This window comes from Giraffa tippelskirchi, chromosome 11 (genome assembly GCF_054371585.1).
Source record: "Giraffa tippelskirchi isolate mGirTip1 chromosome 11, T2T-mGirTip1v1.2.pri, whole genome shotgun sequence".
Taxonomy (NCBI): Eukaryota; Metazoa; Chordata; class Mammalia; order Artiodactyla; family Giraffidae; genus Giraffa; species Giraffa tippelskirchi.
In genome coordinates, this window is record NC_137285.1 from 113,690,720 (window position 1) to 113,709,795 (window position 19,076).

The 19,076-nt window shown below is 36.5% G+C and overlaps 1 protein-coding gene across 12 annotated transcripts in view; it reads left to right on the plus strand.

The window, feature by feature from the left end:
• The window catches only part of BTBD10 (BTB domain containing 10), a 77,559-nt gene that overhangs the window by 32,227 nt on the left and 26,256 nt on the right, over window positions 1-19,076 (plus strand). For all 12 annotated transcript variants that reach the window (XM_081545138.1, XM_081545145.1, XM_081545137.1 and 9 more), the window contains one exon: window positions 18,652-18,848. In XM_081545138.1, the coding sequence (XP_081401264.1) occupies window positions 18,652-18,848 (197 nt within the window). The remainder of the gene's footprint in view (window positions 1-18,651; window positions 18,849-19,076) is intronic.

Here is a 19,076-nt window from a genome sequence, read left to right on the forward strand (position 1 = left end):
GGACCCTGTTCAGAGGTTATTGATCTTACAAGGTGGCTCTGTTCATTGCTTTGTCTTATTGCTCATATGGAGAAGGAAAATTCTTAAATTTATAGGTAACAGTGAAGGAAGGATAGTAAATAAAAAGCTAACGATCCTAAGTGATCTCTAAATCTGATTTGTTGAACTAAATTGAAATGAACTTTTGAGGAATATAGGTAAGAACTGAAAAGAAAATATATATTGTTAGCATGACTTTATAGCATCACATTTGGAAAAGACTTGAGGGATATTTATTGTTGGGTTTTTATTGTTGGGTATTTATTTGTTGGCAATAAACTTGATATAAAACAAAAGTACAGTATGGGTGCCATCATCCCATCTTTTCCCCTGCCACCAACCCCCTTAGAAACCATTGTAATGAATGGAAAAGAAGGTTAGAGCCACTTCATTACACCAAAGTATTGTCTTTAGTTCTGTGTAAATTCAGAAGGAAGGATGTGAGTAAATTGGATGCCTTATCAGCTTAGGAAACTGAAAATTCAGAGGTCTTGGGGGCAACTGTGCTAGATGTTAAGGAATCTCACAATAAGAATTGTGTCTTAAATATGTGAAGTTGTCTTCAAATATGTGAAGAATTGTCATTTGGAAAAGAAACTAGACTCACGTTTGAGTCAGACTTGTTTAAGGTTAAAAGCATGAACTCCAAAGTTGTGCTCCTTAGGTCACATCTCAGACCTGCTGCTTGCTTAACTACATGATTTTAGGTAAGTTGTTTAGCCTCTAAACTGTCCTTTTCTCAACTGTGAAAAGAGGATGGTTTTGTGGATTAAATGAAAATATGTGTAAAGTGCTCACTATTGTGCCTGACATATACTAAATGCTCAAATGTTAGCATTGTTGTTGTTGTTATTTGGTTCTAGAATATAGAATAAAGACAGTGGTTCTCAACCAGAGGGTTAATTTTGCCCCTCATTGAGCATTTGGTTTGATCTTTAATTTTATCAGTCTAATTGCAGTGTAGTTCAGATTTTTAATTTTAATTCTTTTAATACTTAAAATTTTAGTTTGAAGCACAGGAGGAGGGAATTTAATGGAACAAGTTAGTTTGTGTTTTCAAAAGGCCATTTGGGGGACTTCCCTGGTGGTCCAGTGGTTAAGACTCCATGCTTCTAGTGCAGGGGGTTTGAGTTTGATCCCTGGTCAAGGAACTAAGATCTCACATGCTGTACAGCTCCCATCCCCCCCAGAAAAGGCCATTTGAAAATGAGTGATTGTGGGATTGCTTTGATTTCTCTTTAGAATCTTGGTTTGTGAAAGTAAGCTTTGTTGAAATATTCATGGTCATAAGATAAATATTTCTAAAACTAAGTATTGTATTTGTACTTCATATATTTTTTTCTATTGGTTTTACTTTCTTTTCTTCTTTTAGTAGAAAAAGATGCTCCCAAGGTCTTAAAGAAGGAACTCTTCCCCTCCTCTTTTCTGCAACTGAAAGACATGCAGGATCTTAGTTCCACAATCAGAGATCTGACCTGTGTCCCCTTTTATTTGCCATGAAGTGATGGGACCAGTTGCCATGATGTTAGTATTTTGAATGTTGAGTTTCAAGCCAGCTTTTCACTCTCCTCTTTTACCCTCATCAAGAGGCTCTTTAGTTCCTCTTCATTTTCAGTCATTAGAGTGGTATCATCTGCATATCTGAGGTTGTTGGTATTTCTCCTGGCAGTCTTGACTCCAGCTTGTGGTTCATCCAGCCCGGCATTTCAAATGATGTACTCGGCATAGAAGTTAAATAAATTGGGTGACCATACACAGCCTTGTACTCCTTTCCCAATTTTGAACCAGTTCAGTTCCATATCCAGTTTTAACTGTTGCTTCTTGACTTGCATACAGGCTTCTCAGGAGATAGATAAGGTGGTCTGGTATTCCCATCTCTTGAAGAATTTTCCAGTTTGTTGTAATCCACAACAGTCAAAGGCTTTAGCATAGTCAATAAAGCAGACATTTTTTTTCTGAAATTCCCTTAATTTCTCTACAGTCCAACGAATGTTGGTAATTTGATCTCTCATACCTGCGCATTTTCTGAATTCATCTTGTACATCTAGAAATTCTTGGTTCACATACTACTGAAGCCTACCTTGAAGGATTTTGAGCATATCCTTACTTGCATGTGAAATGAACATAGTTGTATAATAGCTTGAACATTTTTTGGCATAACCCTTCTTTGGAATTAGAATGAAAACTGACCATTTCCATTTCAGTGGCCGCTGCCGAGTTTTCCAAATTTGCTGGCATATTGAATGCAGCACTTTAACAGCATCATCTTTTAGGATTTTAAATAGCTTAGTTGGAATTCCATCACCTCAACTAGCTTTGACTTCACACTCCAGGATGTCTGGCTCTAGATGAGTGACCACACCATCATGGTTATGTGGGTCATTAAGACCTTTTTTTGTACAATTCTTCTGTATATTCTTGCCACCTCTTCTTAATCTCTTCTGCTTGGTCCTTGCTGTTTCTGTCCTTTACCGTGCCCATTCTTGCGTGAAATGTTCCCTTGATATCTCCAATTTTTTTGAAGAGATCTCTAGTCTTTTCCTTTCTATTGTTTTCTTCTGTTTCTTTGCATTGTTCATTTAAGAAGGCCTTCTTATCTCTCCTTGCTATTCTCTAGAATTCTGCATTCAGTTGAGTATATCTTTTCCTTTCTCCTTTGCCTTTTGATTCTCCTCTTTTCTCAGCTATTTGCAAAAGCTCCTCAAACAACCACTTTGCCTTGTTGCATTTCTTTTTCTTTGGGATGGTTTTGGTCATTGCCTCCTGTACAATATTGGGAACCTCCGTCCATAGTTTTTCAGGCCCTCTGTCTACCAGATCTAATCCCCTGAATCTATTGTTTCTTCACCTCCACTGTATAATCATAGGGATTTGATTTAGGTCATACCTCAATAGCCTAGTGGTTTTCCCTACTTTTTCCAATGTAAGCCTCAATTTTTCAATAAGGAACTCATGATCTGAACCAGTCAGCTCCAGGCCTTGTTTTTGTTAACTGTATAGGGCTTCTCCGTCTTCGGCTGCAAAGAATATAATCAGTCTGATTTCAGTATTGATCATCTGGCGATGTCCATGTGTGGAGTCGTCTCTTGTGTTGTTGGAAAAGAATATTTGCTATGACCAGCATGTTCTCTTGACAAAACTCTTGTTAGCCTTTGCCCTACTTCATTTTATACTGCAAGGCCAAACTTTCACCACCAGACATCCACAGCTGAGTGTTGTTTCTGCTTTGGCCCAGCCTCTTCTTTCTTTCTGGAGCTGTTAGTAATTGCCCTCTGATCTTCCCCAGTAGCATGTTGGATACCTTCCAACCTGGGGGGCTCATCTTCTGGTGTCATATCTTTTGCTTTTTCATACTGTTCATGGGGTTGGAAAATACCCTAATGCTGGGTAGGATTGGGGGCAGGAGGAGAAGGGGACGACAGAGGATGAGATGGTTGGATGGCATCACTGACTTGATGGACATGGGTTTGGGTAGACTTCGGGAGTTGGTGATGGACAGAGGCCTGGCGTGCTGCAATTCATGGAGTTGCAAAGAGTCGGACACGACTGAGCAACTGAGCTGAACTGACTGATGGGGTTCTCACGGCAAGAATACTGAAGTGGTTTGCCATTCCCTCCTCCAGTGGACCGTATTTTGTCAGAACCCTTCAGTATGACCTGTCTGTCTTAGGTGGCCCTGCATGCCATGGCTCATAGCTTCATAGAGTTACGCAGGCCTCTTTGCATGACAAGTCTGTGATCATAGTGATTATCAATTTTTCAGAAATATTTTATAATTTTCTGTGGCAGGGCTTGAGAATACAGAGTATATAATGGTTTTTAATTCCTCAATTTTTATCTCTAACCTGGACTTTTCCCTGTACTTTAGACTGGTGTATCTAACTCCATATTTGATATCTCCACTTGGATGTCTAATAAACATTTCAGTGTTAATGTGTGTAAAAAGCATTTACACTTTTCAAATCTAATCCTCGCACTGTTATTCTAACATGGGAGAATGATAAGTCAGAAATGTTTCAGTTTTTCAGGCTAAAATCAGAGTCATCCTTGATTCCTCTGTCTCACCTTTTACTTTTAATCTATCAAATTCCAAAGTCTTGTTCTTCAGAACATATTGTCTAGTCCAGTGTTTGCCATGTACACTGCTACAGCCCTGGTCCAAGTCACTTTGGCTGTCGTCTGGATTATTTGTAGTAGCCTCCAAAATTGGAGAAGACAATGGCACCCCACTTCAGTCCCCTTGCCTGGAAAATCCCATGGATGGAGGAGCCTGGTAGGCTGCGGTCCATGGGGTCGCTAAGAGTCAGACACGACTGAGCGACTTCACTTTCACTTTTCACTTTCATGCATTGGAGAAGGAAATGGCAACCCACTCCAGTGTTCTTGCCTGGAGAATCCCAGGGACGGGGGAGCCTGGTGGGTGGCCCTCTATGGGGTCGCACAGAGTCGGACACAACTGAAGTGACTTAGCAGCAGCAGCAGCAGCCTCCAAAATGGTCACTGATCCTACTGTTACCTTCTTTCTTTCATTGTCTGCTTCATCTAACATAAGTTAGATCATGTAGTTCAAATTTTATTGGTACCCATTTCACTCAGATCAAAAACAAAAAAGCTTTGAACATTCTTTGAAGGTCTTTCATAATCTGGTCCTAGTCTTATCTCTGAGCTCATCTTTTAACACTGTCCTTCTTGCTATCTGTGCTCCAGCTGTCCTATCCTTCCTGAATGCCTAGAAAAAGCCAAGGATTACTTTTGGCACAGGATCTTTTTTATCTACCCTTCCCTCAGGCTCATAGTTTTATGTTTCACTTTGTCTTTGCTCAGACATCTTCTCTGAGAGTCCTGCTTTGACCACTATGTGAAATAGAACCTCTCACCTGAAAATGATGACTCTGTCCTCTTAACTCTGCTTTATTTTTCTTCATAGTACTTACCAGCATATGATATTTAATATATTTATTATATATGTTCTGTGTCTTTGTACACTTGAATGTATTAAGTTTTAAGGGCAAAGACTTTCTGATTTATATCCACCAGGGCTAGAATAATAAGTAGCATATAATAGATACTCAGTGAATATTTGGTAGAATGACTGCATGATAAAACTTAAAAGCATTGCTAGAGGAGAGGGTAAGAATAATTTTAGTTATTATGGGGTATAGTTGTTGCAAGCACCTAATGCTTTATTGATGAATTAAAACCATGATTATTTTTTAGAAGTAAAAAAATTAGCAGTGTAACAATTAGATAACTTTTTTTCAGAGACTCATCATTTTGGAGAGGTTCTTTCCTAGCAACATTTTCCTTTATTAAAAAAGTTCAAAATCTGAGAAACCTCTGTCAAAAGAAACGTTTATTTTAAAGTCAAAAGAAACCTCTGTCACTGTCTGCATGAAAATAATTTTTGTCAGTTAGGAAAGCTGACAGTTACGTTGATAGTAAAGTGTTAAATGTTTGACCAATAAGAGTTCCTTTTCTGTCAAAATTCTTAGGATCTAGGTCTTCATTTCACTTCAAAGAAAACATACTCTTAGAGTGGTCATACAACAGTATATAAGGCTCCCTTGCTCTTGCTACTGCTTCTGTCTCACTAGAGTTGCTGATGTGTCTGACAGTGAGATTTTAAGAAGAGGAGAAAGACTAGTATTAAAACTATACTTGAGCTATATTTCTTGTCTTTTGGCGGCAGGGGAGAAGGGGAGAATCTGGGGCTTAAGTATGGTTTAAAATATTTATGGACAATATGCATCAAACAACATACTAACAGATGGCCTTCTAGAGCATAGCCCCTTCTTCAGTTGAGAACTGCCTTTGTTTCTTGGGAAACTGACCATAAATTAAGCAGAACAAAAAGCTTATAGAAAAGGCAAATTGAAAACAAAGGAAAAAGAAGGGAGAGAAATTTACATTAAACCTGTTGAAAATAGGTTTAAAAGTTTTAATTGCATTTCTTATGTCATCACAGTTGCTGACACTTAACATGAGGATCAGGAAACAGTTTTCTGTAAAAGGCTGGATAGTGAATGTTTTTCACTATGTGGGCTGCAGAGTCTGTTACAATCACTCAGTTTTGCCATTATGGAATGAGAGCAGCCATAAGCAAGATGTAAATTAATGGGCATGGTTGTGTTCTAATAAAACTTTATTTATAAAATGAGATAATGGGTTGAATTTGGCTTTGTTTGCAAACTCTTGACCTAACATATTAAAAATGCTTGTAAAAATCATATGCAAATTGACTGCTTAAAATATATTAATATAAGATCATTTAAATGGTTTAGTTAAAAAATCTAAAACATAATATATAACATAGTAATAGAAACACCTTTTTTCCCCTCAAAATAATGTTGCTTCTTTAATATGGACAGACTAATTAAAAAATGGATGGGAACATCTAATATGAAATTTACAAAGATGCTTACCTTGTTTTTAAGAAAAATGATGCATTTTTAAAAGAATAAATGTTTAAAACACCTCAAACTGTAAAGCTTCATATCTATATCTCTACAGACACAAATACATTCACATGGAAATATTTGATAAGGAAAAAACCAGTTGACATGGGAAATGCTTAGATGTTATATATCCTGAAATTTCAGCTAAATTCAGCAAACATTAATAAGATGCACCAGGATATAATGTTGCTGGAAGTGTTTAAAGATAATTCCTCAAAACAGGAAAGTGATATCACATAAGGTTGTATTTCCCATGTGTATACTACATAAGGGGGCCATACATAAGTGAGTACCACTCACTTTGTAGATATTTTAGTTTTGTGTATTTGTGACAATAATTTTCTAGCAGCAGTGCTGGTAATATTTATTTTTGGAAATTTTTCATGTATTATTTCTTTGATAACCCCCCTCTTTTCTCTGTTCTGTGTGGAACATATATTATTTGAATAATGAGTGCCTTCCTCTAATTTTTCTCATCCTTTCACTTTCATTTTTTATTTCTTTTATTACCAGTTCTTTCTTTCAGCCTTCTTCTAACCTTTAAAAATAGCTAAGAACTCTTTTTCATTCTCTTAATTAAAAAATTCCTGTCTTTGTTTTATGGATACATTTTTTAATACCACTGAGTTTATTGATTATAGGTTTTTTTTTTCTGTCTCTACATTGTCTTTTGCCTTTTTGTTTATGTTTATTAAACTTATTGTGAAAAATTTTTATTTTATAAGAAGTTAAAAAAAATTGTACTGTGAGTTCCTGGGTACTCTTCATCCAGCTTCCCTCTATGATAACATCTCTCTTAAGTGTATCAAACTAGGAAAATGACATTGATACAATTCTGTAACTGACTATAGACATCAGTTTTTATATGTACTCTTTTTCTGGTATATAGTGTGTGATGTTTTTATCACATACAGATTTATGTAACTACCACCACAATCAGGATGCAGAACTTTTGTATCACCATGAAGAAACTTTCATGCTTTAGAGTCATACCCTTTCCCTGTCCCTAACTCCTGGCAACCTCTGATTTGTTTTCCATCACTGTAATTTTGCTATTTTGAGAATAATATGTAAATTAAATCAGATAGTATGTAAACTCTGAGATTTGGGTTTTTTCATTCAGCATAATGCCTTTGAGATATCTACCACGTTGTTGAACATGTCAGTAGTTTTTTTTTTTTTTAATTTTTGAGTAGTATTCCATTTGTATGTATGTGCCACACATTATCCCTTCTGAGAGTGGCATGGGTTTTGTTATAAACTTTGCAATATTGTTGGATTTAAAAATTTCTCTCTATATATTACTTTAGTTTTATTACCCCCAACCCCTGTAGGAATCCATCATTTCACTGTACAAAATGATAGAGACCCTAAAATTTCTCTTTGTTAGGAACCTGCCTATCATTGGGAGTTGTATATATATATAAAGTCACATGTGGAAATTCATATGAAATTAATATTCCAAAGTTTGTTGTAAATAGATACTTGCTTCTGAGGGTGACTATTTTAGTAACGTTTAAAAACTTTTGGAGAGACTTACTGCCTGTTGATTTTGATGTTAAGTGAAAGTTGGTATAAGATGAAGTCACAAGCTCATAAAGTTGTAAATTTTAAAAATGAGCTTTTTTTTGCAAAAAAAAATAGGGTTTGTATTTAAGATGGGTTGTTTACATATCTAGAAAGAATGCTAGCATATCTAAAGAATGCTGGAAGCATTCTTTTTTTTTAAATTTTTATTTATTTTTATGGATGCACTGGGTCTTCGTTGCTGCGCGTAGGCTCTCTCTAGTTGTGATGAGGGGGGTTACTGTGTAGTTGTGGTGCATGGTCTTCTCATTGCCATGACTTCTCTTGTTGTGGAGCATGGGCTCTCAGCTGGAAGCATTATTTCTTAGTTAACAAAAATTATAATCTTAGAGGATTCATGATTAAGGATTCTTATTTGAGTTCTATATTAACATTATTGGATAATAAATTTGATCTGTGAGATTTTCAAGTGGTAATCAGTTGGAGATGGTAGTTGTTTTTTAGTCTGATGGTAGAAAAACTTCTGGTTTCATGAGAACATGGATCATTTTAAGAGGGGGATGCAAGAATCTATGTAGTTTAGTGAAAGAGAATTTATAATTTAGTATGAGAAGAAAGGCATGACTTTTGTTACTTGTGTGTAATTGAAATGATTAAGTAGCAGCTTCCTGGAAGAGTAGCCTTAATTGGGGTGTGTTTGGCCAAGAGGCCAGTTTTGGTGTATAGTTTGGTAAGTTTTGATGTATGTATGCACTTATGAAACCTCATCACAATCAGGGTAGTGAACAAATCCATCACATGCAAGTTTCCTTGGGGTCCTTTGTAAACTTTTCCTTGTTCTTCTTCTAACTCCCACACTCCATGCCCAGACAACCACCAGTCTGTTTTCTGACACAAGACATTAGTTTGTATTGCCTAGAATTTGATACAAATGTACTGTATTTGGGGAAGGAAGGGTATTTCTCTTCTTTTACTAAGCTTAATAATTCTGTACTTGATCCATGTTATAACTTGCATCAGTAGTTCATACTTATCGTTGAGTAGTATTCCGTTGTATGGTATACCACAAATTGTTTATCCAGTCACCTGTTCATAAACATTTAGGTCATTTCACGTTTTGCTTTGGTAAATGATGTTGTTTTTAAAATTTAGATTTCTGATTGTTTGTTGTTGCAAGTATGTAGGAATATTGTCTACTTTTGAATATTGATCTTCTGTGACCATACTAAACTCACTCATTAGTTCTAGTAACTTTTTTGTACTAGAGTCTATAATAGATAATTATCTTCTCTGTAGATTAGGACACTTTTGCTTCTTCTTATAATCTGGATGCCTTCTATATCTTTTTCTTACCATATTGCCAAGGCTAGACTCTTCAGCCTTATTGAACTCCTTATTGCCAAATTCAGTCTTAAATTGAAGAAAGTAGGGAAAACCACTAGACCATTCAGGTATGACTTAAATCAAATCCCTTATGATTGTACAGTGGAAGTGACAAATAGATTTAAGGGACTAGATCTGATAGACAGAGTGCCTGATGAACTATGGACAGAGGTTCATGACGTTGTATAGGAGACAGGGATCAAGACCATCCCCATGGAAAAGAAATGCAAAAAAGCAAAATGGCTGTCTGAGGAGGCCTTACAAATAGCTGGGAAAAGAAGAGAAGCGAAAAGCAAAGGAGAAAAGGAAAGATATTCCTATCTGAATGCAGAGTTCCAAAGAATAGCAAAAAGAGATAAGAAAGCCTTCCTCAGCGATCAATGCAAAGAAATAGAGGAAAACAACAGAATGGGAAAGACTAGAGATATCTTCAAGAAAATTAGAGATACCAAGGGAACATTTCATGCAAAGATGGGCTCAATAAAGGACAGAAATGGTATGGACCTAACAGAAGCAGAAGATATTAAGAAGAGGTGGCAAGAATACACAAAAGAACTGTACAAAAAAGATCTTCACGATCCAGATAATTATGATGGTGTGATCCCTCACGTAGAGCCAGACATCCTGGAATGTGAAGTCAAATAGGCCTTAGAAAGCATCACTATGAACAAAGCTAGTGGAGGTGATGAAATTCCAGTTGAGCTATTTCAAATCCTCAAAGATGATGCTGTGAAAGTGCTGCACTCGATATGCCAGCAAATCTGGAAAACTCAACAGTGGCCACAGGACTGGAAAAGGTCAGTTTTCATTCCAATCCCAAAGAAAGGCAATGCCAAAGAATGCTCAAACTACCGCACAGTTGCACTCATCTCACACGCTAGTAAAGTAATGCTTAAAATTCTCCAAGCCAGGCTTCAGCAATACGTGAACCGTGAACTTCCAGATGGTTTTAGAAAAGGCAGAGGAACCAGAGATCAGATTTCCAACATCCGCTGGATTATTGAAAAAGCAAGAGAGTTCCAGAAAAACATCTATTTCTGCTTCATTGACTATGCCAAAGCTTTTGACTGTGTGGATCACAATAAACTGTGGAAAATTCTGAAAGAGATGGGAATACCAGACCACCTGACCTGTCTCTTGAGAAAGCTGTATGCAAGTCAGGAAGCAACAGTTAGAACTGGACATGGAGCAACAGACTGGTTCCAGATAGGAAAAGGAGTACGTCAAGGCTGTATATTGTCACCCTGCTTATTTAACTTCTATGCAGAGTACATCATGAGAAATGCTGGGCTGGAAGAAACACAAGCTGGAATCAAGATTGCCGGGAGAAATATCAATATCCTCAGATATGCAGATGACACCACCCTTATGGCAGAAAGTGAAGAAGAACTAAAGAACCTCTTGATGAAAGTGAAAGAGGAGAGTGAAAAAGTTGGTTTAAAGCTCAACATTCAGAAAACTAAGATCATGGCATCTGGTCCCATCACTTCATGGGAAATAGATGGGGAAACAGTAGAAACAGTGTCAGACTTTATTTTTTTGGGCTGCAAAATCACTGCAGATGGTGACTGCAGCCATGAAATTAAAAGACGCTTACTCCTTGGAAGAAAGGTTATGACCAACCTAGATAGCATATTTAAGAGCAGAGACATTACTTTGCCAACAAAGGTCCGTCTAGTCAAGGCTATAGTTTTTCCAGCGGTCATGTATGGATGTGAGAGTTGGACGGTGAAGAAAGCTGAGCGCGAAGAATTGGTGCTTTTGAACTGTGGTGTTGGAGAAGACTCTTGAGAGTCCCTTGGACTCCAAGGAGATCCAACCAGTCCATCCTAAAGGAGATCAGTCCTGGGTGTTCATTGGAAGGACTGATGTTGAAGCTGAAACTCCAATACTTTGGCCACCTTATGCGAAGTGTTGACTCATTGGAAAAGACCCTGATGCTGGGAATGATTGAAGGTGGGAGGAGAAGGGGATGACAGAGGATGAGATGGTTGGATGGCATCACCGACTCGATGGACATGGGTTTGGGTAAACTCCGGGTGTTTGTGATGGACAGGGAGGCCTGGCGTGCTGCGATTCATGGGGTCTCAAAGAGTCAGACACGACTGATCGACTGAACTGAACTGAAGACTCTTCAGTACATGGGTGAAGAGAAATGATACAAGTGGACATCCTTGTCTTGTTCCTGGTCTTACATGGAGAGCATTTGGTCTTTGACCACTAAGTATAATGCTAGTTGTAGGTTTTCCATGGATGTCTCTTATCTAGCTGATGAAATTCCATTGTATTCCTACTTTATTGAGGGTTTTTGTTGTTGTTGTTTTTAATCAGGAATGGATTTTGTCAAATTTATCTTCTTTGTATACTGAGATACAAGTTTTTCATTAATGTGTTAATATGGTGAATTATATTGATTGATGTTTGAATATTTAACCTATGTTGCATTTTTGATACAAAAATCTATAGATCATGATGTATTAACAGTTTTGTATATTGTTGTATTCAAATTACTAAAATTTTGTTGAACATATTTGCATCTATGTTCTGAGGGTTGTAGGTTTGTAGTTTTCTTATAATACCTTTCTCTGGTTTTGGGATCTGGGTAATGCTGGCCTCATACAATGAGTTAAGAAATATCATCTTTTCTTTAGTTTCTAGAGGTTTTGTGTGAGATTGGTGTTATTTCTCTCTTAAATGCTTGGTAGAATTATCAATGAAGCCATCTCAGCCTGGAGTTTCCTTAGACGGAAAGTTTTTAACTGCAAATTCAAATTCTTTAATAGACATTGAACTGTTCATTTCATCTATTTCTTCTGGAGTGCAACCCTATGGACTGTAGCCCACCAGGCTTCTCTGTCCATAGAATTCTCCAGGCAAGAATACTGGAGTGGGTAGCCATTCCCTTCTCCAGGGAATCTTCCTGACTCAGGGATCAAACCCAGGTTTCCTGCATTGCAGACAGATTCTTTACCCTCTGAGCCACCAGGGAAGCCCAGTTTGGCTAGATATTTTATCAGTTTTATTGACCTTTTCAAAGAACTAGCTTTAGTTTTCATTGATTTTTTTTTCCCTCAATTCTTTTTCTGTTTTCTATTATTTTGATTTCCACTCTGATCTTCAATAATTTTTTCTACTTTCTTTAGGTTTGTTTTAGTTTCTTTTTTTAAAGAAATATTTATTTGACTGCTTTGGGTCTGGGTCTTAGTTGTGGCATGTCTAGCTGTGGCTTGCAGGCTCAGTAGTTGCCGCATGTTGCCTTTCTAATTGTGGCTTTAGGGGCTAGTTGCTCCATAGCATGTGGGATCTTAGTTCCCTGACCAGGGGTCAAACCTGTGTCCCCTGCACTGCAAGGTGAATTCTCAACCACTGGACCACCAGGGAAATCCCTGTCTAGTTCCTTAAGGTAGAAACTGAGGTAATTTTTCTTAGACTTTTCTTCTTTTCTGTCATGGGCATTTAAAGATATAATTTGCTGCCTAACTACTGCTGTACTATCATGCCATTCCACAAATTTTGATTCATTGGGCTTTTTCACTTCAAAATTTTTTTTTTTCCTTTCTGATTTCTTTTTTGCTCCATGAGTTATTTACAAAGATGTTATCTGATTGCCAATATTTGGAGATTTTCCAGGTATCTTTCTGTTACTGAATTTTAATTCACTTGTAATCAGAGAACATATTTTATATGATTGAATTTTTTTGAAATGTATTAAGACTTGTTTTATTGCCCAGGATATGGTCTGTCTTGATAAATGTTCTATGTGCATACCAAAAGAATGAGTTTTCTGCTCTTGTTGGATGAAATGTTCTATAAATGTCAGTTAGGTTAAGCCAGTTGATAGTGCTGTTCAAATCTTACTCATCTTTACTGATTTTCTGTCTGCTTGTTCTATTAAATATTTTAAGAGGGATGTTGAGATCTGTGACAATAATTGTGGAGTTCTCCTTGTAATTTTATTCCTATTTTGCTTCATGTATTTTGAAGCTCTGTTACAAGGCAGAAGAACTTTGGGGATTGTTAAGTGCTCTTAGGGCTCCCCTGTTGGCTCAACTGGTAAAGAATCTGCCTGCAGTGCCGGAGACCCCAGTGAATTTACCCCTTTATTCTTATGAACTGCCTTGATAATATTCTTTGTATTGAGGTCTACTTTGTCTGATGTTAATATACCACTCTTGTTTTCTTTTTACTAGTGATAGCATAATTTGTCTTTCCTTATCCCTTTATATTGAACCTCTTTGTACCTTTATATTTAAAGTGTGTTTCTTGAAGATGGAGCATGCTGTTTGTTAGGTCTGGTTTTTATATCCAGTGTGATAATCTCTACCTTTTATGGCTTAGACCATGTACATTTAATGTGATTATAGATATGGTTAAGGTTAAGTCTGTCATCTTGCTGTTTATTTTCTGTTTGTCCCATTTGTTCCTGTTCCCCTATCCTCCTCTCACCTTTTGCTCTCTTTTGGATTGTTTCTTTTTTTATGATTTCATTTTATCCCCTTTGTTGGCTTATTGACTATAATTCTTTGTTTCTGTACTTCAGTGGTTGCTTTAAAGCTTTTAATATGCATCTTTAGTTTATCACTATTTACCTTCGTTATATTAAATAATTCTTGTGTCATATGAGAGCCTTATAACATTGTACTTCTGTTTCTCTCCTCCCAAGCTTTGTGCTATTTCCAATATTCTTAATTTCTTTGTGTAGGCTCAGATGGTAAAGAATCTGCTAGCAATGAGGGAGACCCAGGTTCAATCCCTGGGTTGGGAAGATCCCCTGGAGGAGGGCACAGCAACCCACTCCAGTTTTCTTGCCTGGAGAATCCCATGGACAGAGAAGCCTGGTGGGCTACCGTCCATGGGGTTGCAAAGAATTGGACATGACTGAATGATTAACACTTCCATATTTTCACCTGGTGTTATTTTTTCTTCTGCCTAAAGGATGGTCTTTAAATTTTCTTATGGTGCAGATTTGTTCATGATGAATTCATTCATCTTTTTCTGTGTGTGTGTCTAAAAATGCATTTCCCTTTTATTTTTGAGAGATATTTTTACAGGATATAACAATCGTAGGTTGCCAGCAGTTATCATTTTGGGTTTTATTTTTTATTAAAATGTGTTTGGGATTTGTTGTGCATGTTGCATCTGTGGGTTTGTAGACATTTAAAGACATTTCTTCAAATGTTTTTCTTTTCCTCACCTGTCTTCTTTTATGGACTCCATTTGTACCTGTACTAGGGCTCTTAAAGTTGACCCATAGCTAACTTATGCTTAATTTATCCTTCTATAATGAATAGTGTATTCATTTGGGTATTTCCTACTGCAGTCTTCAAATTCATGATGCGTCTATAATGTATAATCTTCCATTAATTCCAGATGAATGTATTTTTCATCTCAGATACCATTTTTGTCTCTAGAAGTCTGATTTGTATCTTTTTAATATTCTATATTTCTACATAACTTTTTGGAGGAATATGGTTATAATAACTCAATGTTTTTCTTTCTAATTTTAAGATGTGTGTCTGATTTTAAAATTTTCTTATTTTAAGATATTTGGGTTGGTTTTAGTTGAGTTTTTTTCCTGCCTCTTTGCTTGCCTGTTAATTTTTAACTGGATGCCATATATTGTGAATTTACCTTGTTCGGCTGATGGATATTTTTGTACTCCAATAAATGTTCTTGAGCTTTGTTTTAGGATTTAGTTTACTTACTTGGAAACGATTTGATTCTTTCACATCTTCCTATTAGCATTCGTTGGATGTGACTAGGACAGTACTTAGTTTAGGTTTAATTATTTCCCACTTCAGAGCCCAAGACCCTTTAAATTCCCCCTCTAGTGCCCTTTATGAGGTTTTCCAGCCTCACTGTGGGGAGAGAGGGACAGGCCCTTTTCCTGGCTCTGTATGAGTCCTGGGCAGTGTTTTCTCTCATTCTCTGAGTCAGTTGTTTCTCCAGCTTCATTAATAAGGTTTCCTTATGTGTGCGTTGATTAGTACTAGACTCTGCAGATTGCTGAGGTTTCTCTGTGCTGCTCTTCCCTCTCTGGTATACTCTTTCCTTAGAACTCTGCCACCTATTGTCCCCAACCTCTCAGCTCCTCATCCTTAACTCAGAGTCCATCAGGTTCTGCCTGGGTTTTCCTCTCTGTGTTTTACTAGAGAAACTCTTCTCAAGGTAGTAATTTGGAGCAGTGGTTGGCTTTTGTTGTTGTTTAGTGGCTAAGTCGTGTCCAACTCTTTGCCACCCCATAGACTGTAGCCCTCCAGACACCTCTGTCCGTGGGATTTCCCAGGCTAGAATACTGGAGTAAGTTGCCATTTCCTTCTCCAGTGGACCTTCCGTCAGGAAGGATTGAACCCATGTCTGCTGCATTGGCAGGCAGATTCTTTACCACTGAGCCACCAAGGAAGCCCATGGTTAGCCTTAGCTGATCTGTTTTTTCATCTTTTAGGGATTACTCTCTTTTCCAAATGTGCTATATCTTGTCATTGTTTCATATATTTTGTTTTTGGGTAGTTTCAGACAGGAAGATAAATTTAGTCCTTGTTTCTCTGTCTTGGCTAGAAGCAGGTGTTGGGGCTGATATTCTTTTCATCTCCTTTCCTGTTCTCAATTCATGTATCCCAAACTCTTAGATGCAACATGAAGCAGAGTTATCCTCTATGAACTTGCTTGTCCTCATTTTCATTTGCACTTGTTAATTATGTTTGCCCTTAGAGTGCTTTCCTGATCTAAAATTATTTAATTAAATAGAGTAGGACATAATTAGTCTTCCATGACATCTGATTTTGAAGGTCTCATTCAGAGTACATTCCATTTGAGAATGAAAAAAAAGGAACAGGAATATATTATGACACCTTTTGCATTTGTTTAATGTCTAAACAGTTTAGAAATGAAGCCAGTATTTAAGCAAAATACTTGGCGGTATTTAATCTTTCAGCTATAAAGATGTCTAGTTGAAATCCTTTTTCAGTTAATCAGTTGGCTTGGGCCTTACTGAACATTTATCCTCCATTTACCTTAGTTGTAATTGTGTTTGTATCTTATCTATTAAATTATCAATTAGATTCATATTTAGAAAATGTGTTTATTAATGCATTTAAAACTTAGCTAGAGTAATTTGAGGATTTTTTCCAGTGTAAAATGCTTATTCTATTATTGTGTATTCCTTTCTTTTTCCTACTTTAGGAGATGAGTCAGAAATTCCATTGTCCCTATTGTAAGGTTTTTAACTTAAAAGTAGGATCTTTTGATTTGTTCTATTTAAAGAAAAAAATTATGTTCCAATGATGTAATCCTACTCTGATCTTTTTCACTGAAAGGAAGGTGGGAATAGAGGGTTGTTTTGTTCTTTTTTTCTTTCTGTAGATTTATGAGCGACAGATGACTGAATAAAACTGGTCACTTGTCTTTATTTCTTTAGAAGTCACTCTTAGGGTAGATACAGAGTCAGCCTTATTTATTGTCTTTTTAGTCTGTTATAGTAAGATGATAACCATCTTCATAATGAAAGAAACCACTAAAATAACAGTGTTACAGCTAATAAATCAGAGGAGATGATCCCTGAGCATTGATGGATTTAAAACTGAATCATCAAGATTAAATTTTTAAATAATGTGGTTTTGGTGAAGGACTGTAGAGTAACATCATGGAGGAGGCACTGGAATGAATTGAAAGGATTAGGTTTCACTGTTATGAGCATATCTACTAAAATTCCATGTGACTCTGAGCAAAATCTTGTGATTTTGAACTTTAGTGTCCTCACCTGTTAAAACTAAATAAAGTAACATTTAGTGGGTGATTCTGTTGTGCCAGGCACATTATTGGTCAGTTTACTGATTACACTTCATATAATCCTCATATTAAACTTAGAAAGTCAGTAGTATCTACAGTTTACGGATGAGGAAACTAAGGTTCCAAAATGTTAACATTCAACCTGTTGAGCAATTAAGTATTAAAAGACAATTTGATTTTAAGTCTTTATTACTCTGAAGCCATGAAGTTCCTTCTATTCCTGTCTTTTTCCGTTTCTGAAAAGCACTTTAATATTTTTAAATGATGAACTATGTTGTTTGCTAATAAGATGATAAATTTTTACCTGCCTTAGGTTAGGTTCTTTCATTTTTGTTCCTATCAGTTTTCCTACTTGCAGTGTACTTTGATTATTAAAATCTTAGCTATTTGTTAGTGCCAGATTCACCAGTGATTTACAGTAGTGTTTTCTTCTTGTGAGATCTTAGAGCATTTATTATCTGTCATTCATTTATTAATTGTATTTGAGATACGTGTAATTATTTTATATTTTAAATTTGGGATAACATTTGAATTGTTTACATTGTTTAAATGTAACAATTCATGTATAACTGCTGCACTTAAATCATAAGCACCCTAAGGAAGCTGCTTCTATCCTGGCATGTAACAGCATTGTGCACATAGTACATATAACTTAATAATTGTGTGAATGAATGCTGTCAACTAGAATATCTTAATCGTCATTCTCAGTTATTCACTTCCCATGGGCATATTTGTTCTATGTAAGATGTTTTAAAATTTTAAATTCTGTAACTATATTTCGTCAGTGCTATTAGCTTTTTAGAAAAATGCTTTTCAAAATTTTTCAAGAGGGTTCAATCAAAATGAATTGATTGGAGTTAGCATGTATTCTTTTTTTTTTTTAATTACTTTTTGACCATGTTTCATGGCATATAGTCCCATGACCCCTGTATTGGACTTGGGAGGAGTCTTAACCACTGGACCACCAGGGAAGTCCCTAGTGTGTATTCTTATTTTATTAGGCAGCAAGACCAATTACTTTGTCCCATACCTCAGTGTTTAAGAGTTCCAGAAGCTGGTGCTCACCCTCTCCTTTTCCCTTACAATCAGAAAAACCAGGAGAACACTTGAGTTATATTTAAGAGATTTGGATGGTCTCTACTGCTAGTACTACTACTGCTAACTACTACTGCTACCTCTTCTACTATGCTATTAACTCAACAGTCAGTTAACCTTTCTGGGCTTTAGTTTTCTCATCCTTAAAAAAACTGAATTGGAGTATGTGATCTTTAAAGACATTTATGCAGAATGTATAAAACCTGCAAGTTTAAAATAAGGTTTCAGAATTGTTAAGTATAATAGCATTTGACTGTTGCACTTCAGAATATTAGTAGTTTTATATTAATTGGAAGTTTTTTTGGAAAGCGTTTGCAATTTCATGTTCTACTTTTATGGTTAATTTTCTTTTCTGATTTATCAGTACTCCCTCACGTGTTGCTAAAGGAGCTGTCGACCACACCAAAATGAGTCTCCATGGTGCTAGTGGGGGACATGAGAGGTCAAGAGATAGACGAAGGTCAAGTGACAGATCACGAGATTCATCTCATGAAAGAACAGAATCTCAGCTCACTCCTTGCATTAGAAATGTTACTTCTCCAACACGACAGCACCATGTTGGTATGTAAAATCAACTAAACTTCCCAACAGGTGTTAAAAGCATGCATCTACCTTTTTTTTTTTTTTTTTTTAATTTGGCTATGCTGCACGACTTGTGGGATCTTAGTTTCCTGACCATGGATCAAACCCCGGGCCCTGGCATTGAAAGTGCTGAGACCTAACCACTGGACTGCCAGGACATTTCCAGTGCATTTACCTTTTTAAAGTAGTAATAATAGTGAATTATGC